This window comes from Atta cephalotes (assembly GCF_000143395.1).
Source record: "Atta cephalotes unplaced genomic scaffold scaffold00003, whole genome shotgun sequence".
In the NCBI taxonomy this organism is placed as follows: Eukaryota; Metazoa; Arthropoda; class Insecta; order Hymenoptera; family Formicidae; genus Atta; species Atta cephalotes.
The window spans coordinates 2,244,888-2,269,035 of NW_012130067.1; the positions used below are offsets into that span (position 1 = coordinate 2,244,888).

The 24,148-nt window shown below is 39.5% G+C and overlaps 1 protein-coding gene across 1 annotated transcript in view; it reads right to left on the bottom strand.

Annotated features, from left to right (window-relative positions):
* LOC105625730 (fibrillin-1) overlaps window positions 1-24,148 on the bottom strand; it is a 32,468-nt gene that overhangs the window by 1,903 nt on the left and 6,417 nt on the right. The window contains exons 5-22 of the mRNA XM_012207053.1: window positions 23,037-23,159; window positions 22,362-22,619; window positions 21,735-22,001; window positions 17,338-21,321; window positions 16,057-16,170; window positions 15,858-15,971; window positions 14,528-14,633; window positions 14,252-14,438; window positions 13,294-13,480; window positions 11,031-11,145; window positions 10,003-10,139; window positions 7,942-8,081; window positions 6,998-7,100; window positions 6,763-6,788; window positions 5,910-5,984; window positions 5,650-5,830; window positions 4,739-4,866; window positions 1,187-4,015 (exon numbers count right to left, since the gene is read on the bottom strand). Of these exons, the coding sequence (XP_012062443.1) occupies window positions 1,187-4,015; window positions 4,739-4,866; window positions 5,650-5,830; window positions 5,910-5,984; window positions 6,763-6,788; window positions 6,998-7,100; window positions 7,942-8,081; window positions 10,003-10,139; window positions 11,031-11,145; window positions 13,294-13,480; window positions 14,252-14,438; window positions 14,528-14,633; window positions 15,858-15,971; window positions 16,057-16,170; window positions 17,338-21,321; window positions 21,735-22,001; window positions 22,362-22,619; window positions 23,037-23,159 (9,074 nt within the window). The remainder of the gene's footprint in view (window positions 1-1,186; window positions 4,016-4,738; window positions 4,867-5,649; window positions 5,831-5,909; window positions 5,985-6,762; window positions 6,789-6,997; window positions 7,101-7,941; window positions 8,082-10,002; window positions 10,140-11,030; window positions 11,146-13,293; window positions 13,481-14,251; window positions 14,439-14,527; window positions 14,634-15,857; window positions 15,972-16,056; window positions 16,171-17,337; window positions 21,322-21,734; window positions 22,002-22,361; window positions 22,620-23,036; window positions 23,160-24,148) is intronic.

A 24,148-nucleotide genomic window follows, 5' to 3' on the forward strand; every position in this document is an offset into this window, starting at 1 on the left:
AGAGAGTAGAGAGAGAGAGAGAGAGGGAGAGAGAGAGAGAGAGGAGGAGGGGGGAGGGAGGGGGAGACGTCTGTTCGAGCTGTTCATTAACTACTTCGTAGTACGCCAACAGCACTTAGCCGTCGGTCTATTGTTACGATGCGGATGTTAACCCTCGTTGTAAGTTCCACCAGTGAATGACCACCGAATGTAGCATATATTTATTAGTGCTGTAGTTACGTAACAATGTTACGTGAAGTAATATATTATTATATTGTTCTTTTTAAAAGAAAATAAAAATGTGTAAGAATATCAATTGTTGCTATTATGAAATTATAAATCATATTTAGGAAGCTAAAATAAAAATTGTTGTGATCATGAATATATTAATTCTGTGTTGATTTCCAATTTTATTATGTTATTCTTTTTAAAAGAAAATTAAAGGTGTAAAATGTCAGTTTACTATCATAAAATTATAAATTATAATAATAAATACGATATATATTAATGTTGCATTTGCATAATAGTGTACAGTAACATATTATTATATTATTTTTTTAAAAAGAAAATATATGAGAATATCAGTTGTTGTCACGAAATTACAAATTGTATTTAGTGAGTCAAAATAAAAATTGTGATCGCGAATGTATTAATTTTTTGTCGATTTTCAATTTTATTATTCGTCAATTTATTATCCTTTATAAAAGAAAATTAAAAATGTAGCGTATACATATGAAGTTAACCATCATGTAAACTGAAATTATAAATCGTATTTGTAGAATGTAAATACGATATTTAGTAAAAATACTTATTTAGCAAAAATATCAGTTGTGAATATATTAATTCTTTGCCGGTTTTCAATTTTTGCCGGATTTTTAGCAAGGAGTCGCGGCCGCGAAATCAGGCTATTTTGAATCGTATTTAACGTTTGTTATTATAGTATACATGCAATTTGGCGATAATAATAACGCCAGCAGAAATATAAACGTCGATCGCGATTTTATCTGTTTGCCAATTATTTCGCGCAGCGTTTTGTTTTAACTCCCACCGTTTCGATTTAAATGAGTTTACATTTGAAAATTCGTTACGCCTGGCTTAGCGTGCAACGAACCATAACTGCGAATCGTTTTGTAACAAAGACTAATTACATTAAAACATGATGTAAATATTAACGTCGATATCAACAAGATATGTATTTTCATGCAACGCTTTCCATACTGTACGACAGTTTGCACAACAACTCGGGATTTCTTTCGATTCTATCCAGCACGGTTTGCAACTCCTGTATCTCCTCGGGTAGCAACGGTGTTCTCTGCTCCGACAGGATGGATATGGCGTCGGAGAGGCTCAGAGACGCCAGAGCGACGCCGTCTTTATCGCCGTGATTCCGGAGGCCCTGTTTCAGCATCTTAATATATCTCTTCAGAGCGGAATTCATCGCGAGTCCTATTTTCGAATCGTGTCGCGGAAGTTGCAATTCCTCATCGGCACCGCGCCCCGCGATATCATCCTGCGGCTGCGTCTCTCTCGCTTCCACGAAAGATGACGCCTCCGCGGACGGAGATTCATCGTATCTCATTTCGTCGACCGTGCCGTTTGATCGAGTATTCAATTTCATGCCGTTTAATCCGCTTTTCGTCTCGGAATTTACATCCCGCAGTGCCGGATGCGAAGCCGCGACGGTGGATCCGTGCAGGTTCTCGGAAAGATTGTTCACGCTAGCGGGTCTCATTCGCAGATTTTGTATAATTTTCGGCACTTTCGATCGAGCGATGTCGTTGGGGCTGTTAAATTTTACATCGTTTTCCGTCTTCGCGCTTCTATCTCGAATCTCATCGCTTCTCCGAGCTATTCCCGTATTCTCCCGCGAATCGATCCGGAACGTAAGCCCCGCGAATTTCTCGCTGGGGATCGCGGATTTATCGGTATCGTCGGCCGGGTTTAACACTTCGGCGGATAATTCAATCTGCGGGCTTAGCGACACGCCTTTCGAGGGATTCTCTGTGCTTCTTAACCGTCGCCTTCCTCCACCGCGATTTAATTTCGACCGGTTCTCCCGTCTATCTACTACGGATGGCGACTCGGGGTCGAGTCTTAGCGCATTATTCCCGGATACTGGCCTTTCTCTCGCAGCGTCGGTACTGGATCGGCTCGTTATTAATTCTGGCTCCTTTGTCCCCCAAGTTTCGCTTTCAGTTACAGGTGCATTAGCGAAGAAAGCGGTTGGGGACGAGCGCTTCCTCGGGCGACCCAGTGTCCGTGCTACAGACGACAAAAACGACAAAGCGGCATTGTCAGCCATTGTCGAGATCGTCGTTCTGCTGGCGGACATTTTTTCCCCGGGGGGCGAATCGGTAATCTTCAAAGTTCGTTCCTCTTCATTATCTTTCACCATGACGCTTCCGACATCCTTTGATTTACTTCTCTGCTGCCCACGCGGCCGTGTCGTGAAATTCTCTCCGCGTTGTTGTTCGCTCGTCATCCCGCTAAATTCTTTTTCCTGTGACGCAACGAAACTCGCCGCTTTTCTAGACAACGCCGGATTAGGATGGCTCATCGAGCCATCCTTTCCGAGGCCATTTCTTGCCGAGGATTCCTTCGAATGAAACTGTCCTCGAGACGAAACTGTCAATTTCTGCCCCGCCAGACCACTTTCGCGCGCCGACGAGGGTTGCAGTCTCGCAACTTTCGCGGCGGAAATTTCTGTAATATTTCCTCCGTATTTCCTGTTGAAGGACGTCCTTCGGTTCCCCGACATCCAAGGGGGACGCGATGATGCGCAGTTCCTAGAACTGATCGATGACTCGCGCGAACGGCACGACATTTCGTCCTCCCGACGTTTACTGGATTCGCTGCGGATGCTGGCAATCTCGCTGGAGCTCACCGAAATAAAATTTGATCTCCCACTCGCCTTCCTTTTCGCGCGACTTTTGCCCGACAATGAGAACACAGCGAGTGGGTAATCTTCCAATTTTTTCTTGGATTCGCGCGAACGACCCGCGCTCGTCCTCGATCTCGGTGATCCCGTAGCTTCCCGTCTTTCCAGCGATGTAGCAGCGCGTGATAACGTGAAGATCTTGCAAGTATTTCCAGCACTCGCTGGTCGATCGTTTCTCGTCGAAGATTCCTTTTTCCTTCTAGGACTGGCGAATTGCAGACAGTCATCTTCCGCGTCATGTCCAAGTGTCTCTTTATCGGCACATTTACGAGATCGCGTCGGAATCATCCTTCTCAAAATCGGCACTTCCGATTTTGAATCCTGATTACTCGTCGCGATCTCAGGAACGTCATTCAACGATGCTCGAATGCACGGATTCCCATTATCGTCCATGTCGGGTAGTTTTCGAGGATTGCCGTCGACGTTTTCCGGAAGATGATTTCTGCTGTTTTCGCGATCGATGCCATTGTCAGAAATCGTTGCTGTTTCCTTCTCGCTAGTCCGCGGTTTTCTCGTGCCTTTCGACAAGAAATGGTCCAGTGGATGAAAATGTTCGACATTCTTCCGCCTCGTTGCATCGGCGACGTCGTAGTATTCCTCCACAAAGTCGAAAAGACTATGATCGTATCGATCGTTCAATCGTATGCCAATCATCGAGTCGGCCGAATTCAGATGCAGCGAGTTCAAGACAACGTCGCCCGGCGGCTGGAAATCGTCATACTGCTTCTTCAGGGTTGCTTCTATCAATTTGTAACGATACGCTTTGTAATCGAGATTCGATATGTCGATTATCGGATGTTGTGAGTCGACGAAGAACGAAGGACGATCCGAAGATGGACATGTCCGTATTTTTGATTCGCGATCTCCGATCTTCCGGTCGACACGAATCCCATGTCGACTGAAATTCTTCGAGATACCGCTGTTGCTTTGCAGAGTCGGCGTGGAATTGATCCTACGAGCGGATTCCGGATACAGGCTGGAACTCGATGTGGAGTCGGCCAATTTGATTGGAGCCGGATAATGTATCAATAACGATCGATTGGCACGATCGTAGCGACGACGATGCCTGGTCTTCGTGAGGGCTCTCAGTGGCTTGTCCTACACGTAACGTAATATTCAATTTCACCGAGAAAATATAAGAAAGCCATCGTAGCAATCCGTTATACTACGACATTAAATTTCTCCTTTAAAAAGAGAGAGGAAATTTTTCGACAAAACTACTTTAATCTCGTTCCGAATCTTTTTCGCAATTATATACGTTTCTATAAGGGTGAGAGTCCGTCCTTCTCTCTTTATAGAGGGAAAAATATTCTCACTTCTATTCTGACTTCATAATGCAGTGCTCAGTTGTAGTTGTACATTATCGCCTTCAATGGATTCGATATAACGGTATCGCGGTGCGCGCGCTTTGCATTGTGTTATAAACGCGAATGTTATATCACGGTTACGCCGAAAGAAATTGGAAAATTTACAGTCCAGCGCGGTGCTTCCGCTCGAACACCGCGGAAGCGTTATCGATGCGCACCCGCGTTTTAAAGCCGCAGTTCCCGAACGCGAGTTTTCGAGATAGCGCCGTCGACGGCACCGTTACATCATATATGAATAAAAGCCGAAGCGCCGTCCCTTGGCTCTTGTTTATCGAAGGAAATGTGCCGGACGAATAAAATAAAAAAGAAAAAAAAAGAAACAAACATAAAACGTTACATCGTTCGTTCCTATTTCAAGCCGCGCAAATCCCGATAAGAGGCACTCGCGTAACGTTTTCACGCCCGACTATCCTATACCGAGGTAAGGGGCGAGACAATTTATCGGGGCACGTACAAGGAGGAGGTAAACGCGCACGATCAACGGCGCCGCTAACAAGATCGTCAGGGCTAAAGCGAATGCGCTCTCAGCCAGGAAGGGTGGTGTCGATCGTAAGGTTAAGACGAGTTTTCCCGGCACCAACACTTCGAACATCCCGATCGCTTGTTTCCCCGATCGCTTGTTACCCCCGTCGTAATTGCAAATCGCCCCTCGTCGTCTTTTGCACGTTTCACTTTAGACCACCGATCGCAGGGCTACGGATTCTCTCGACTGGTCGATGCCGCCTTCGAGAAGTTGACTGCCATCAATGGTGTCTTCTATAATGGAGTACTATCGTCGATAGTCGATATCTCCGGTCTCGAAAAGCTTCGTTCTCTTCTTCTTTTTTTTTCCTTTTTTACGTCTCGATTTCTTTCTTCCTCTCGCAGCCTCATCCGCCTCATTCGGGTCGGCTTCATTTCAAATTAACTCAATTATTGATTGCGGTATATGCTGCGGTTTACGCAGCTTCGTTCACATTTTATTGTTTATACGCATCGTCTCACATGTTGTTTTATTTATGTGTAAATAATGATGTTTATTTTAAATCTGTAGCACGTATATTTTTTTCTAAAATAAAATATCTGTTTCTTGTTCATTTAGTTCAATACTAAAAATGTCAAATTTTAAGATAGATTTCCAATTATATATAATTTTATATGTCATGCATTTTCGTACATTAGTTTTATTTTATACGAAATTATAAACGGAACAGAAATTTTATAGCTGAAATTTCTGACTAGAATTATGGATCATAAATTGGATTTTCGAGACATCGTTTTAGTATCAGGATATTTAAATTATTTAGAAAGTTAATATTTGATTGCATCAATAATTAACTCCGATGAAACATGTATTTCTGGGTCATAACACGTATAAACACTTACAATTGTCGGCATTGTACGTTCTGGCATTGTCTGGACGATTCGGAGTCTGTCGGGTAGGCGGAAGTTCACGATAAGGGGCTTCAGTGTCCGGGTAACTGTTCTGTCGATGCTCCGGATGTCGCTGATAAGCTCCCGAGAAGATTCTGGTGTATCTTAAGTAACAACCGCTCGGTATTTGCCACTGCAAGTCAAGTTAAGATACTTCTTGGAATCTCATTGACCTCGCGTGTAATCGCGTGAGCACTCTTGTGTCTACTCACCTCGTATGAGGAGCTGGGCACGGGTTGGGGCGATCTGCCAGGGCACATCAGCATCCTTCTTCTGTAGAATCTCGGCTAAACGAGGAGATAAGTGCACTATGAGACCTTCTACCTTCCCGCATGAATTTCTCTCTCGCGCTTTAATCTACGGCCATATCCTCGAAAAAGGGTCCTTTCTACGAGACGCGCGCGTGGTAGAACCACTTCTATTGAAACGACTATAAAGGATACTGGTGCTTCGATATTTTTGTCGGGTCGAAAAGCCATTACAACTAAAACCGTTTATTTATTTACTAAAATTGAAGCAATAAGATGTCTCGCGTATAGATTTATGTAATAGAAAAAAGATCAGATAATGTCTGTTTCATGTCAAATTGTATTGTAGATTAACTTTAATTGTAGATTAATCTCGGTTTAACTTTTATCTTTCTTTTCTAGTTTTAAGCATTAGAAAAAGATAAAGAATAAATTAGAATGTGATTAAAGTTAACTCTTTATAAGCGCAGTATTTTTTTTGCCAAGGTGAAATTTCAATCTTAAATATTTTGGCACAAAATCCAATTTTTTTTAAAATAAAGGTTTTAACATTTAAGTTAAACCGATTAAAAAACTATTTAGCAATGTAGCAAAAATGTTGAAAGGTAATCCTGAATTTTTCTAGAATTTTTACAAATCTAGAATACAGTAAAAAATTTAGATTGGAGAAAAAAACCCAAAAAGACCCTACGGAATAGGTAAAAATAGATGTTTTTACGAGGGATTAACCTAAATTGATAGAAATTGACCTAAATTGGTAAAAAAAATGATCTATCAGAATTAATGTGTGAAATATCTGCAAAGATAATTTACTCACCTCAGAATCGAGAACATCCGTGGATTCTGCAAATATACGAAATAACAAATGTTGGCTCAATTGTGTTCTCCCTCGATAATTACATTTATATATTTATGATAGAAAAATGTGACGCGACAATCCACCCTGAAGGGAATTAGCGATGTCGCAAACAGCGTCACGACGCCATTCGCGTCTACGCATTGCGAAAGCCCTTCTCGGGCTACTCCCGCGGGGCACAATGGCATAAATTTACCTCTCACGTGTATCGAGAAATGGCATTCGGCTCGATTTCCGGCTGCATCCGAGGCGACGTAGCGCACATCGTGAATACCGGGATACATCACATGTCCAGGTCCCTGTGCGAGACATACGATAATTAACTTTTCGCGCAATTGCATGGAAATTTCCTCTGAGGAAAATATCCGCTTTGTATGTGCAAAACGGTGTGTCGGCGACTAATCTTGTTCGTATGCGACGCTTCGTATTCGTCCAAAATCGGATACGATTGATGTGACGCGATCGATCACTTTCCTTTTGTTTTCATCCTTCTTCAAATGACCCGATTAAAGGGATTGGCACAACGTACTCCCCTTTCGCATGATTCTTGTTTCAATTTGCTTAATCAAATTAACCGTCAGGTTAATGTATCCAAGGCCATTTATAACCAATACCATCGAGAGTGCAAGCCACCAATTATCCACGGAACGGTTAACATGAAGATAGGATAATCTCTGTTATTACGTTAATAAAGTACACGTACGCTTTCCGCGCCGAGACGCCAAAAGGATACAATAAAAACAGGACGGAAGCGTCGACCGACAATGATTAATCATCCAGCTGGTTTTTCCTACGGTACCATTCGCGAGGAAAATCGTAGATACTATCCTCCGTCGCATTGCAGCAGTTTCTTCGTTGGGTCTCATTTTCTCGAAACACGAACGGATAATTAATGGACGATATCCTCGCTCGATTAATATGCCCGATTGTCAACGGCAAAAGGGGGTTAATTAACTTCAAGGTGAGCCAACAGAAGACTGAGAAATCTCGACCTCTCCTCCGATCGATACCGGAGATATAAATTTGCGAACAGAGTTAAGGAAAATTGAGAAAATTTCATAGATATAAGGAAAGATTGTATATGAAACGCTGTATCCGACAGCGAATGCTGATATGAGTTGCTTCTTGACGAGTACGTACCCTCGTTTTATAAACGTGTCCCACGCCAACGTTATCGGTGAAGGTCGGTTCTTGCCAGAATATCAGACGATTTCGTTCCCCCGGGCTCAGTCTGACCTCGAAAGACACGGGACACATAGTAACCTTGGGATTTTCGGTATCTGAAAATATATCGTGGCATATCCTAAGAATTACCGGATTCTCTCGTAAAATCGCTCTTGTGTAAAACTCATTTTAAATCTCGCGCTTTTTACCGCAATACTGTTTGCGCAATCTATTATTATTAGCAATATTTTTGTTTTTCTCTTTCTCTTTAGATCTTAACATTTGTTCTCTATCGTTAATCTTATCCTCTGTGATTTGAATTTGGATTGGCACAAATGAAATCTTTCTCTTATATATAATTTCTTCCAAATAAAGGAGAGCGGAGTTTGCCGTATCCTAAAATATTTTGTTAGTAGTGAGATTTAAAAATCTGAATTTTTTCACATTTTTTTAAAAACCTAGAACAGTAAAAAAGACTTGGACAGGACAAAGATTCGGATTATAGACGGAAGGAGTAAAAATATGATTGCAGACAGAGGATTAAGATTCTTCTATGAATAACAGGTAACTAGAACATTTAAATTTGTATCACATGGAAAGGACAGTTTTGTTGAAATATTTAAAAGTTAATTTGATACAGATCTGAAAATAACTTTGTTGAACCAGCAAAATACATAGTTACGTACAACGTAAAAAATTTGAGCGTTCTACGTAATTATTCTATTGCAAACAAAATTATTTTTAGATCTGTCTAGCTAAATTTTTAGCATATACTTCAGCAAAACCATTCTTTCCGTACATCTTGGTTATAAGATTGTAAACCCATTTGTTATCATACTACAACGTGTATTAAATATATTCAAGATTTCACGTGATCTGGTACATTCTCGTAACAAGAGCCTCTTTTCAATGGAACTCCCAACAATCTTGAATAGTCTCACATAGAAATGTAGAGCGAATAGAAATCGAGATAAAGCGGAATATAATAGACGAAACTTGGCGAAGCGGTTTTTGAGATTGCAAAGATGCGAAGGAGTACCAACGCGATTCTCGCGAGTACGTCCGATCGACGCGAGCTTATTCGACGTAATCGCGTATCGACCACGATGCACTGGCACTCCTTCCAGCCGTTGCGTTGCGGAGAGAACTTGCTTAAAGCGAGTTTCACGAACTTTCAGAATGAGTAATTAAGCGGGATGGGACGCGGAGTGCACTTCGCCGCGGAAACTAAAGTTTACCCGCGTCGCGTCGGGACGATTCGAGTGTCGAGCCGATTCCCATTCCGATCGATTGTCCCCTGTGTGAAAAGTTTCCTCGGGAAAAGTAGACAAATCGAAAATAAAAGGGAACAGAGTGGAAGGTGGAAACTTCACGGGATTTTGATCCAAGATTGATAATCTATGAAATCAGAAATTTCTCTTCGTAGCTGTCAAGTTTTCTAGTCCCATTTTATTCTTATCCGCTCAATTGAATTCCCAGGGCACAGTTGAGAGTTGAGAGGAGAAAGGTGTCACTCTTCGCATTAAAATATGTCAAGTTAAATCCTTTCTCATTATATCTTTCGTTGCCATTGAATTTCAACTACAGATTTTATTAGCGTTCATCGGCGTACGCTTGTTAATAATTCTGATCCTTATTATAATATAATAACGTCCTTATCAAAATTTAATACTAGAAGGTAGTGATTAATTACTTGTTTCGAGTATTAAAAGCACTGCTTTTAATATTCAAAATAAGTAATTATATTCAAAGTAACTATAATTAATCATCATCTTTCAGTATTCAATTGGCCAATATTAAACTAAATTTCTATAAGGGGGCGGAATGGATAGTTAGCATAAGAAAAATATGGATATAATTTATTATTATTTGCTTCAATGATACGTTTACTTATACTGTTTATAATAGCGGTTTCTTATCACCGGGATGATACTAGTGCAAGAAAAAGGAGCTCGCAGGGAGGAGATCCATTTTCCTTTCCACTTCCCAAAGCGAATTCTTTTTGTTCCTGATTTCTCTCTTATGCGCTGGACTTACCGCGAACTCTTATCACGATCCTACAGGTGCTGGTGTAATTAGAGACCGGCGACCATGCCGTGAAGGTAACGACCGTCGTGCCCGCCGGCAGATCCGCTTGCAATTGCTTTGCCCACGGAGGTGAAGCGTGTACATATCTGAAAAACATAAAAGGGGAAAAACAAAAAGAAGGAAACAAAGGCGAGATAGACATGCAACCGAGTTACTCGATGTTATTCAAATAACTATAAACTATTTCGTTTACATTAACAAATAATAGATTAACAAATAGAGAAACTTTGGATATTTTTTTTATTTTACCTACATAGAAATTTCTCAAAATCATATTAACTAAAATATCTAAATTTGACACAAATAAATATTTGCCAATTAATATCGCTTTGCGACACTAATTGGCAGCTCCATTTTCATTCTACGAATGGATTTCTGTTCAGAACCGAAATAGAAATAATTCGCGTCACTCTGCCTAACAAATCTAAAAATAGAATTGAGTAACAATATTTAATATTGAGTAAGGTAAATTTACCATAAATAATAATTTACCATAAATAAACAAAACTTGACAACTTCACATGTTTGATCAGAGGAGATTTTAATGCCTAATGATAGTTTTACGTTCCAATTTAAACTGCGCGCCGATAATTTGCAACCTTGAAATATAGTCTTAAATTGAAGCTGGAGTACGTATTACAAATTAAATTGACAAACAATTTATTAATACCGATACTAATGAGCATCTTAAAACATTGTAAAGAATTTATTATGGAAAATATTATAAAATAAATCTATATATTTACACATTTTTATGGAAAATAGATTCGAGTAAGTATACATTAAACTAATAAGTAATTTAATAATACTGATCGATGCTAATGACCATTTTAAAACACTGTAAAGAATTTATTGCGAAAAATATTATTAAGATAAATTTATGTATTTTACACATTTTTGATGAAAAATAAATTCGAGTCGGATCAATTTTGATAGCCCTGAAATTGAAGATCTCTACTCTATAATGCGCTTCTTACCTCCACCAATCCATGTTGGACTTTGGTTGCGGGAAAGTTACACGTATCGTGTTTTGCCTAGCCGGTAATTCGACGTCCATGTCCTGGGGGCAGCTCACGAACGGTTGTGGCGTGTCTACAGAGATAAAGTCGATAGTTAAACTCTTGATACCGATCGTCCAATTTCCCATACTATAACACGATAAGAAACTTCGATGGCGAGCAATTCCCATATCATTGGCCGATAGTGTTCAAGAAACGTTATTTTACTCCAGAAAATATCACGTCGTGCGTGAAAAGGTTTATCACACTTTTATCAGTTTTGCACGAGATGTAATAACAATGCAACCGTTAGATGTACAGAGAGTTCGTAAAAACATTAGTTTCAATGATACACAATCGATTTTCTTTTCATAACTGAAAAATCAATAATTTATTTAATCTATCGTTAAATTGAACGCGAGGATTCTCGGTTATCTCAGTATATCCCGTTCTATAGAACCTAAGCCATCCTTTATTTATAAAGCAACCATAAACGCGCGTAATATCGTTTGATGCGGAGATAGGAACCACTTAAAGAGCACCGCTCCAGAAAAGCATCTCTTTCAAAATGGGAACCGATTTGAATATCTTTTGCCAAGAATGGATTTCCGAGCGATAGCGGCTGTAAACTAGCAAAAACCGAAGCGGCATGAAACGGAACATAGAATCAAAATCTCCTTTCCATTAAACGAAACAATTAACGTCACGGAGGAAAGAACCGCGAAAATGTGTGCAGGAATGAAAAAGTTGGCAAAATGAATAAAACGAACGAGAGGAGAGGAGCCAGAACGTAAAAACCCGCCGGTCCGAGTAAGCTCGTTAAGAGGCGGCGTTAACGTATGATCTCGTTAGCAAGCAGCCTCTACACAGGAACTTTGTATTATTAAAAGCTGCTCCGAGCAGCATGACTAATCTAGCGCGTTCAAGAATTTTCGTCGTTAAGTTATTTGCTCGGTTCAAGCAATATTTTACGTTCGATCGCGCATGACCGAACGTTCCCTTTATGTAAATTGAAAAGAATAACGTCTTGAAAATCGAAGAGAAATTTAATGAGAGCTCCAGACGTCCTCTGCTTGGCGTAAGTCATAGATGTAATAAGTATAGACTGTGCATTCCCTGCTCTCTTTGTACTTCGTTAAAAAGAAAACGCAATATTGAACCGCATTGGCATCTCTCTTTAACTTGCTCTGAGAGAAAGAGCAGTATCTGCGATATAAATCAAGCTACTGTATTTTGTTCCTGAATTTATAGTGATATCTTTCATAGGAATGCACAATTTATATCTATTACAGTAGGGTCTATTTTTAATATACTGGAACGCGCCTTTCTTGTATTAAAATATTGAAAGAAAATTGTGTGATCGAGGAAAGGAAAACAAATATTTTTTCTAATCCTTTCCTACTTACAGTAGTAAAACTACATTAGCCAATCAACGAATCGCTGACAAAGAAAACAGTACAATTTTTGCATCCAAGTATCATTATTTAGACATTGGGAGAATAAACTGTAGAAAACTGTGGTCCAACAAAGAAAAAGAAGATAAATAAAGATTCATCTGATTCTTTTCTGCTTATGGTAGAGTAAAACTACGTTAGTCAATCAACGAATTGCTGACAAAGAAAACAGTATAATCTTTATATTAGAGTGTCATTATTTAGAAATTGAGAACTAAACTGTAGAAAACCGCGACTCGACAGAAAAAAAGAAGGCAAATAAAGATTTATCTTCCTGACTGTTTCTACTTGTGGTGGTAAAACCACATTAGCCAATCAGCGAATCGCTGACAAAGAAAACAGTACAATTTTTACATTAGCATGTCATTATCCAGAAATTGGAACACCCCCACTCCTTAATGGCTCGTTCCAGTGTATTACAGAGCTCACTGACCTATTACGTCTATGGAGGTACTCGCTTAAACGCCCTTTTAAAAGAGATACGCAGGTCTTCGAAAAAAATGCTGCGGGCGTGTCTGAAAAATTGTGAAACGGCAAGAATAAATTTTAAATGAAAATAATGATGTTGAAAAAAAATATTCCGTTGAAAATAATTACACGACCATGAAGTAAGCATATAGCTTACTTCATACTACGCGTAAAGCGACGCTCGATGTAACAGTCAGCTCGTTAAAAATTTTATCGGATAAACATCTTGATTAATTTCCCGGCAAAGTTACGGGACGTGAAGGACATGATGCCTGCAGCGTTTTTCTTGGCAACCGTGGGACTGTGGAATCGAGTTATACTTGGATTGTAAAGAGGGTCTGTTGCGACTTCGCGCAGACATATAGGTTCTTTCCCGTTCCAGTGGCCGTCACTGACGCAGTGTCTCGTATGCGCCCCTTCTAACCGGAAGCCTCTGCGACATCGGACATGACACTTGGCGCCCTGGGGGTAGACGGATGCGCCGGAAGGATGTCCTGGACATCTGATCTACTCGATTAAACCCAGGAAAACAGAATAAATAACATAGTCAAGGGAATAAAGGGAAAAAATTTACATTTGTGTCATATTTGTGTATAACGTTTAAAAACGCATATAAATTTAAGGCTCTAATGAAATTAAATTTCACAAAAATTAAAGTACATAATTTAACTCCGCCAGTTGTCATTTTTGATATAATAAATCTTTATAAATAATTCAAACGTTTCGACTTTTAATACGATCTTCTTCGTAAATATAAATCAATTGTATGTATCATTTATATTAATTGAAGAAGACCGCATTAAAGAAATGTTGAATTTATTTATTGATTTTATTTATAAAAATTTATTATATTATAAATGACAATTAGCAGATTCTCGAATAATTCGTGTACTTTAATTTTTTGTGTATCACATTATAATTATATTATTATAAACACATTATTTTTCAATCCGACTATCTCGTTTCATCTTGATCTCATTTAAAAAACTAGTATTTAGTAATAAAAAGTAATTTTATTAATTTACCATTTTAATTTCTGCCGATTGTTTCAAACTCAAAGTCTAAATTCTCCATTTTTTTTTGTCAGCTATTCTTGCAACACCGAATTTTCCAAAATTTTTTTTAAACATTTTAACGGCATATAAAATGCAAAGAGTGTGTTGGAAATATCGGTGGTGTAGTACATCATCTCTTTGAAAGATACTTTAGAATATATATTTCAGTAGTATATCGACTCGATCTATCTAATATGACTTGCGATATCCGCGCGACAGTTACCTCTCCGTGTATAGGTGGCTCCATGGCACGGCATTCCGACGTTGGCGAGACACAAGTTCTCTCGTCGGGCGCCAACACCAAATCCTCACTGCAGACGCAATAGTAACTTCCGGCGGTGTTGATGCACTCGCCAGTGCAACCGCCGTTCTGGTTTAGACACTCGTTCACATCTTGACATTGACTCCTGCTCATGCAATCCCATGCGAGTAAAGAGTGAGAATCGTGTGATATCTATTTTTATTCTATCAGCTGCTGTATATATCGCTTAGATCTTACCTCAAAATTAATGTATATCCGGCGCGACAAGCGCAAACAAATGATCCTATGGTATTGACGCACTTTTGATCGCATCTGTCATGACGCCATTCGCATTCATCAATATCTGCGGCCGTGGAATAAATTTTTCAGATTATATTATAAAAGCGTGTACAAAATATATTCACATAATCAAGTAAATATATAATATAACATGATTAATGCGCAATAATGATAAATTTGTATGATAAAATATGATAAACCCATAAAGCTTCAACTTGTTTTTTATAAATATGTATATATAGAGAGTGTCTCGAGATTAGCGAATCAAAATATATGATCATAATACGAAAGTTTTTAAAAAAAAGTTGTATGTTAATTTGTATTTTAAAAAGTAATTTTTTAGATATAAGGGTTTAAATATAGCCAATTATGTTTAAATGATCACCTGTCCATGAGTCACGTGCAGCATGTGTTAGTAAGAAAAAAATTGAAATAGTTCTGTGTTATTTTATTATAACTGTTTCTGAGATGATGGTCTTTCTGTCTTTAAAAAGTATACATGTATATAATAATAAAAGTATATACAGAAGTATAGAACACATTCTTTGACAAAAAGTTACGCACAAGTCTAGATAGAAAGACCATTATTTCAGAAACGATGACAGATACGGTAAAATGTCATAAAACTATTTCGATTTCTTTCAAATCTATAAGAAAGACTTTTACGCGTCAAAATCATATCCATCACTATTATCGAGTAAATGATTGCAACGTCTAGACTTGTGCGTAACTTTTTTTGTTTTTAAAAGAATATAGAGAGTAGAGAAGAACTTTTCATCCATTTTTCGTGATAACGTTTGTTTCTGTGCAAAACATGTATGTTGATTATTTAAAGGTTGTGCCTTCAAGAGTAATCGTGATTGTACGATGTAATTATAAACATGTCACTGCAAAGAGATATTGTTTGCTATCTTGAACTTTTGTTCCTAGCAAACACAGACTATAACTGCAATATTGCAGCAGCATTATAACATTTCTGCAATATAGCAGGAATATTACAATGTTGCTGCATTATTGCAATTATATTCTGTGTTTGCTGAGTTAAAATTGACGGAATATTCTCGCCCTATCCTATATAAAATATATATGTTACACGACTCGTTACACTTTACAATGCGATACGCACGATTGAATGCATTGTGAAAAATAAAATATTAATTTTAATTTAAAGTGAACTTTCTAAGCATACAAAAAAAAATGTTAATTTTACCACTTTTGCATGCTTAGAAAATCCATTATACGTCTCCAAATTAAAACATTTTATTTTTTACAGTATGCTTTAACTTGCCTATACATTTGTTCCCTTCCAGTTGAAATCCGACGGAGCACGTACAGTAGTACGATCCAGGTGTATTGACGCATCTCTCGCTGCAGGGTGTCTCTTCCAGGCATTCGTCGACATCTGAGAAAAAGCAAACTCAGTTTAGTTACGATTAAGCGACATTGGTTTTTTTCTCAAGTAAGCACATTTCCGCCTACACACGAACCTACACAGGTATCACCGTGAAATCGATATCCTGCCTCACACTCGCAACGATAACTGCCCGGCACGTTGGTGCATTTGTTGCCCTTGCAAATACCGGCTGCGCATTCGTCGACGTCTAAAAAAAAAAAAGAAGAAAAGAAAAAGAAAGAAAAAAAACCGCATACGCACAAACACACGGTCGTTCCTCGAGAAACTTCCGCCCGAGCTAAGCGAGTCTAACTTTACAGCAAGCTTCGAAACTGGAACACAAGTAAGGGAGAGGGAGAAAAGGGCGAAACTGTGTAACTAGGAATCGCGCGTTATCTCTCGGATTTTCCAGAGATGACGATACTATTTTCAGAAAATTAACCGTGATAACAAAATAAATTTAAACAATGATTTATAAACGTGAATTGTAAAAATGGATCGTGATAGTTTTTTTTTCTTTATTGCATTTATTACTTTTATGCGCAATCCGCTTCATGAATACAATTTTTTTTTTTTAAGAAAAAATACTTCATTACACACACACAATGTGAAATAGAGATTCCTTTGTGACTTTAGTATTCAGTAACGACGATTAATCTTTAAATGACATACATGATTCATTTCTGTACATATCATTATTTCAAACCTTTCGCATCTCTAAAAGGTTCTTTTAGTGATGCGAGTGACTTTCTTTTCTAAAAGAAACTTTAAGATGATGAGAATATAAGTGAGGAATGGCAACGTAAAATTTAAGTTTCAAGCAGTGAAGAAGCAAAGTTGTGAGCGGCCGACATATGCCATGCTGTTAGAAGTTTTCTTTGTAAGTAATCATTTAGTAAACAAACATTTTGTTTATTACGCATATTCGTATATATATATATATATATATATATATATATATATATATTAATAAAAATGTTAAAAATTTATTCTCTTTTAAAAAATAAAAAAGTTATAAGATTACCATGACAATAAATAATGAGGAAAGCAGATGTAAAAATATTTTTTCGTTATTACATACATTTTTTATATTTTTATAATAAAAATTAAAAATCATATTAAACTTTTTTATTTTGTATTTATTGTAAAATCACAATTTTTTAAAATAATTTTTTTCACATTTTTTTAAAATATAATAGCTAGAACGTTCATTTCCTTTTCAATAATTTTTCTAGAAGCCCCTTCACCTTCAACGGATGCTTTAGAATTCCTTTTTACAATATTAGTCTATGAATAAATCATCAATAACTTATACTTAAAGATGTCAAGATTTATATCATGAGAATAAAATCAAAATTTATTATTATTCACTTACCTTCACAAGTAGAATTCACCATTTGGAATCCTTCCTTACATCTACACTCGTACGAGCCGGGATTGTTGACGCAAATATGATCGCAGCCGTGCTGTTCCTCGCACTCGTCAATATCACGACATTTGAAACCATCGATCTCATCCCTTTGGAAGCCTTTCTCGCACGAACATATTACGGTACCGTTCACTGCTGCGCAAATGTGCTCGCAGCCACCATTATGGTCTCGGCAAGGATTGAATGGTCGGCAAGATCCATTCCACGATTCATGATTCGGTGGACATTCACAACTGAAGGAGCCCACAATGTTAACGCACTTATGATCACATCCGCCGTTGTCACTCAAGCACTCGTCGATATCGATGCAAGTCTTCTCGTCCTGTGACAGCTCGTAGCCCGTCGGACAGAAGCACAAGTGGCCGCCGATGGTATTGGTACAATTATGTGAGCACCCGCCATTCAGTTCGAAACACTCGTCGATATCCAGGCAGGTAAAATTATCAGTGTGCAAATAATGTCCTTTGTAGCAAGTGCATGTGTAACCGCCTAGCAAGTTCACACAGTCGTGTGTGCAATTGTGATGGCTGGTCAAACATTCGTCCACATCCACGCAGTTCTTCCGATCGTCCGGCATCAGAATGTAACCGGCTGGACATTCGCAGTCGTAACCGCCCTCGGTGTTCATGCAGATGTGAGAACAACCTGATTCCACGTCGTTCTCAAATTCCTCGCACTCGTTAATGTCTTCGCAGGTCTTAAGATCGCGCTTCAGGCGAAAGCCGGGCGGACAGGAGCAACGAGTGCCCGGAATTCCATCGGGACCATCCGCTTGACGACAATGATGGGAGCAGTTTCCGTTGTCATTCTTACAGCCATCCATCAAAACGCAGGTCTTATTGTTTTGCTCCAGGACGTATTCTATTGGACACTGACATCTGAAAGTGCCCACCAGATTCATACAGGAGTGCGAGCATCCTGCGTTCTCCATTTCGCACTCGTCGATGTCGTCGCATAGAGTCAAATCTTGAGAATTCTGGGAGAAACCGGCGTTACAGCTGCAGTTGAAACCGCCTGGAACGTTCAAACACTGATGAGTACAGTTGTCTAACAGCTCCAAGCATTCGTCGATATCCACACAGGTAGCGTTGTCTCTCGATGATAGACGATAGCCTTCAGGACATTTGCAGACGACTGAACCGTTAATGAAAATACAGGTATCCGAACATTTGCCGTTGTTAAGGAGACACTCATTCTCGTGAATGCAAAGAGTGTCGTCGTCCTGAGACAGGGACATTCCTACGGGACACGAACACGTCACGTTACCATCATGATCGTGGCAGAAATGGGAACAGCCGCCATTCTCGATCGCGCATCCATCTTCTTGTACGCAGAGTCTTTGATCCTCCGCTAGAATCATACCAGATGGACAGGCACAAGTTACGTTTCCGGCTTCATGGTAACACAAATGGGAACAACCACCGTTGTCCTGCAGACAATCGTTTTCGTATGTACACACCGTTTCCTCGGACAGAACCATTCCAGGCGGGCAGGAGCAGAATAACCGATTATCCTCGTGATGACAGAAATGTGAGCATCCCCCATTATCGATGGAACACGCATTTATCTCTACGCATGTCTTGCCATCGTCTTTTAACAGCTCATAATTTTCGGGACACGCGCATTCGACACCACCTTCCGTGTTCGCACAAAGATGGGAACATCCTCCGTTGTCCTGGATGCATTCATTGATGTCCTCGCAGGTCCTACCATCCTCTCCAATGTGGTATCCCGCAGGACACAAGCACTCGTAAGTACCATTATGGCTTATACAGCTGTGCGAACAAGAATTGTTCAAGGCGACGCATTTATTCACAACCTCGCACGTCCTATCATCATCTTGTAGTTCATATCCTTCAGGACAGGTGCAGTTATAAGTGCCATTCATGTTCAGGCATCCATGAGAGCAATCGGCCTCTTCGGATAAACATTCGTCGATATCCTGACAGGTTTTGTGATCATCTTCCAACCGAAATCCCGAAGGACACTGACAATGATAAGTGCCTTCGACATTTAAGCAAATGTCACTGCACGTGTGAGAACCTTCGGAGCATTCGTCCACATCCCGACAAGTTTTCCCGTCATCCTGTAGCTCGTATCCTTCCGGACAACCGCAACGAACGCGATCATCATCCTGTTCGCACGTATGTGAACAACCGTGATCCTTGGAGCAAGGATCATCTGGCAACTCCTGGCAGGTTCTAGAATCCTCCCACAGTCGCCAACCGGAAGGACACTGGCAGTAGTAAGAGCCGTCTGTATTAATACAGTCGTGGGAACAATCGTGTTTCTGTTTGTCCTGACACTCGTCAACGTCCTCGCAGATACGCTCGCTTTGTGAGTAAGTATATCCCACGGGACAAGTACAATTATTATTTCCTCGAGATTTCGCGCATTCGTCTGGGATGACTACGCACGTACGATTATCCTCTTCAAGCTCCATTCCCGTCGGACAGGAGCATGAATAGGAACCTTCTTGATTTCTGCAATCGTGACTGCAACCGTTCATCACCTCGTCCTCGCATTCGTTTTTATCCTTGCACGTGTCTCCGTCGAGAAGATAACCCGAAGGACACTCACATTTATAACCCGAGTCTGACGGAACACACAAATGTGAGCACGAGGAATTGGAGCAAGGATCACTTCTCACGCAAGTGAGACTGTCGTCCTTTAGGACCCAGTCAGAAGGACACGAGCATCGATAAGACCCATACACGTTATAGCACAAATGCGAACACTCGTATTCACCTTCGAGACACTCGTCGATGTCTTGGCACTGACCATGCTCGTCCTGTCGAAGTCCTTGAGGGCATACCGGATCCCCGCAGGTGAGACCATCCTCGAGAAGTTTCATATCCTGTGGACAAGCGCATCTATAACTTCCAAGAATGTTGATGCATTCATGTGAACAATCGTGCTCATCCTCGAAACATTCGTCCATATCTAGACAGGTTTTCTCGTCCTTTTGTAAGACATATCCTTCTTGGCAGACGCACTTGTAGATATCCCGATCCTTCTCGCAGGTGTGACTGCAATTCGCGATTTTGCACACGTCGAACAGAACGCAGTTCCTGCCGGTTTCATCCAAGGACATATCACCAGGACATCCGCACTTATAAGTACCCTCCTCGTTCTCGCATTCATGCGAGCACCCATGCGATCCTTCCACGCACTCGTCCACGTCGACGCACATTCGTGCATCCTGCAGGATTCGGTATCCGTCCGGACAGACGCATTCGTATCTTCCGGGATAATTCTTGCACTCATGCGAGCAGTCGTGTTGATTTCCTGCGCACTCGTCCACGTCGATGCAGGATCTGCCATCGATATCCAGGACGAATCCAGAATGACAGACGCATTCGTATCCGCCGTGCAGATTCACGCATCGATGCTGGCAACCGTGATCATCTCTGTCGCACTCGTCTATGTCGGTACAATTAAATTTACTCGCGTGCTCGAGGATCTCTAGGCCGTTTGGACACGTGCAAATAAAACTGCCTTCCAAATTAACGCACGAATGCGAACACGGAGTCTCCCGGGCGCACTCGTCGACGTCCGTGCAGGTCACACGGTCATCCAACAGCTCGTATCCAGTTGGGCAAATGCATCGTGGTCCCTCTGTGGTGTCCTCGCAGGTGTGGGAACAGGGTTTTATCAGGCTGAAGCAGTTCTTGAACTCCTCGACGCAAGTCGCGTTGTCATCCATCAACATGAACCCTGAAAAACACTCGCACACGTATGCGCCATCGGTGTTGCGACAGATGTGCGAACAAGGTTGGGATAATACGTCACACTCGTTCACGTCCTTACACGTCGCACCGTCTTCCGCGAGCTCGTAACCAGGTCGACAGACACAATGGTAACCACCCGGTTCGTTCACGCACTCGTGCTGACAGCGGTGCGATTCAATCTCGGCGCACTCGTTTACGTCTGGAAGAGAATATCAATGATCTCTCAAGGCAATCTTCTTTCCAAAATTCTCTCTCCCAATTATAATATCAGCCAGATTTCGTTTGAACAACATTTTATATAAGTCTTACTTTTTTTCTGAAAGAGTGCTTCTTTAAAAAAATTTTAGAAATAAATAAATAAATGTTGAAAGTTACCAAAAGTGAGAAAAATCTCAATTTTTCAACTTGAAAATATCGAGGTTTAAAAAATAGAGATATAAAAAGCAGAAAGTTACTGCAAAGAAGTATATTAACATTTTTATTTAAAAATATCTTTATTTGAATATCGTATTTCAATCAACAATTTTTTAACAATCAAATTTTATAAAATGATATTATTGTATTAATATTAATAATTATTATTAATAATTTTATCTTGTAAAGTACACTTACCAACGCACTCTAAATTTTCATTTTTCTTAAAGCCATTTTCACACTTCGAACTCTGCGGAATTTCGGTAATCTCTTCCCCATAATCATCGTCATTGTTCTCATCTTCGTCATCATCGTCTTCATTGTTATCGTCATAGTCCTCTTCTCGAAGGATCTTCGTTACCACGTGAGGATGTATTGTACTTGTGCACTTGTATGATCCCACTGTATTCTCGCATTCAGTGTTCTCCGCACATATCTTTGGAGTTACCTCGCATTCATTAATATCTAAAGATACAAGATAACTCAGATTTTATAATGTTTGTTTTCTTTTTTTTTGCGAAAGAAAAAAGATACGTTAGACTTTATAATGTTGTTTTTGCAATGTAAATAAAATTTCAATAGAATGAAAGAAGCTAGATAATAGTAAGCAAATATCATAAATAATGTAAATATTGGAAAATCGATCGGTCTAAATTATGAGAAGGAAATTACAATTTGTAAAAGATGATCGATACAATTAAACCTTAACGATGCAATTAATACAATAAACAGTTAAATCTCCAGATAAACATTTTAATAATTTATTATAAGATCGAAAATAGGAGTTAATATAGTCGATCGAAAACAAACATGAAATATATTTACCCTGACAGGTTTTCCAATCATTCGTCAGATAAAAACCATCAGGGCAGAGACAGAAGACGCTTCCGGGTGTGTTTAAACACAGATGAGAACAATTCGCGTTGTTAAGCGCGCACTCGTCGATGTCCTCGCAAGTGTGATTGTCGGAAGCTAATTTGTACCCGGGAATATCCGTGCAACTGCACTCGTAGCTTCCTTTGAGATTGCGACAAGTACCTTGGCAAGGTCCGTGTCCATTGTTTGAAAGGCACTCATTGATGTCTGAGTAATAGTTACGTATTTTACAGAAAGTTTTTCTCTCGACAAGTTCATTTATTAAATAACAAATTAAATCATAGAACGCTAAAATAAATTGCTTTTTGAAGTTAATACATAAATCTTACACTCTAAATTTTTTGCAGTGAAATTTCACTCTAAGAGAGTGAAAATACAATCACTCTTGAAAAAGAAAAGTGAAAATATTTCATTTCTTGAAAAAGAATGACAATTCAAGAAGTGAAATATTTTCATTTTTTTCAAGGGTGGTTGTGTTTTCACTCTCTTGGAGATTTCACTATAAGAAATTTAGAGTGTAGATAACACAAACGTGTAAATATAAATACGCCGACACAAAGCGGAACCGACGAGTATTAGTAAATATTTGTCAGAGATAGATATCTTTCTTTCTATATAACTAACCTTGGCAAGAACGACCATCGGTCCCCAGCTGAAAACCACTATGACACTCGCAAGAGTACGAACCGGGTTCGTTGCGACAAATATCAGTACATTTTGCTATGCCTTCTGCACACTCGTCGATGTCTGAGAGAATATCAAAGAGAAAAGGAAAATCGATAATCGAATTTTAAGCACTTCGCAGTTTTATAAATAGCACAGCAAAATTGTAATTAAATTGTGAAATATATTCTTATAACTTTATTTCTTTTCTTTTTTTATTTGCAAAGAAGATTGATGAAATTTTTAACGACAGAGCTACATCAAATTGGATAATTAATTTACGCGTTCTGCTAAAGAAAGGATTGGTATATTTTCTTCAGAATTAATCCTAACCGTTATTTATTAGCATTTTATTGTAGAATGAGAGATACAATGGCTACAATTGCGTATTATCGACACGCTAGAATATCACGTATTGTAACACTCGGGCTATATTACATGCTGATCGAGCAATCATCGGACTACAAACGCGATACGATCTGCAAACATGCGATGTATTACAAGGCGCAGAGAAGGGAGTGAAAATAGAAAACTGATAAACGCCGAGAAATGTCCGAATCGATAACAGCTTTTAAACTGGATATCGCGCCGATATCGTACAACAATATGCGCAATCCGACTCTTAAATAATCCGATACGCTCCAAAACCGATAATCCCATTATTAAGACGGCGGTGGTTTACAACGGGTATGTTTTCGAGAGCGCTAAAATTACTGCTCGTACATTATATATACATATATATATATCCGCAGTTGTGAAATTATTTTCACCTCGCGAGCATTCCGATGACAACATGGATTATTCGTGTGCGCGTTCGTGGTTTCCATAAATTTACGAATATCAAGTGCAACAGATGAAAAACTGGCATATCGAAAACAGGTAATATAACGAATCGATACGACCAGGTAGTCAATACGAAGACGGTATTCGTGGGGAAATATCGACGAAAATATCACATGTCGAGTAAAGGAGAGAGGAAGAGAGAGAGAGAGAGAGAGAGAGAGAGAGAGAGAGAGAAGAGAGAGAGAGAGAGAGTGTGCGCGTGTAGTTGTCTTCCTACAAAGAATAATAAA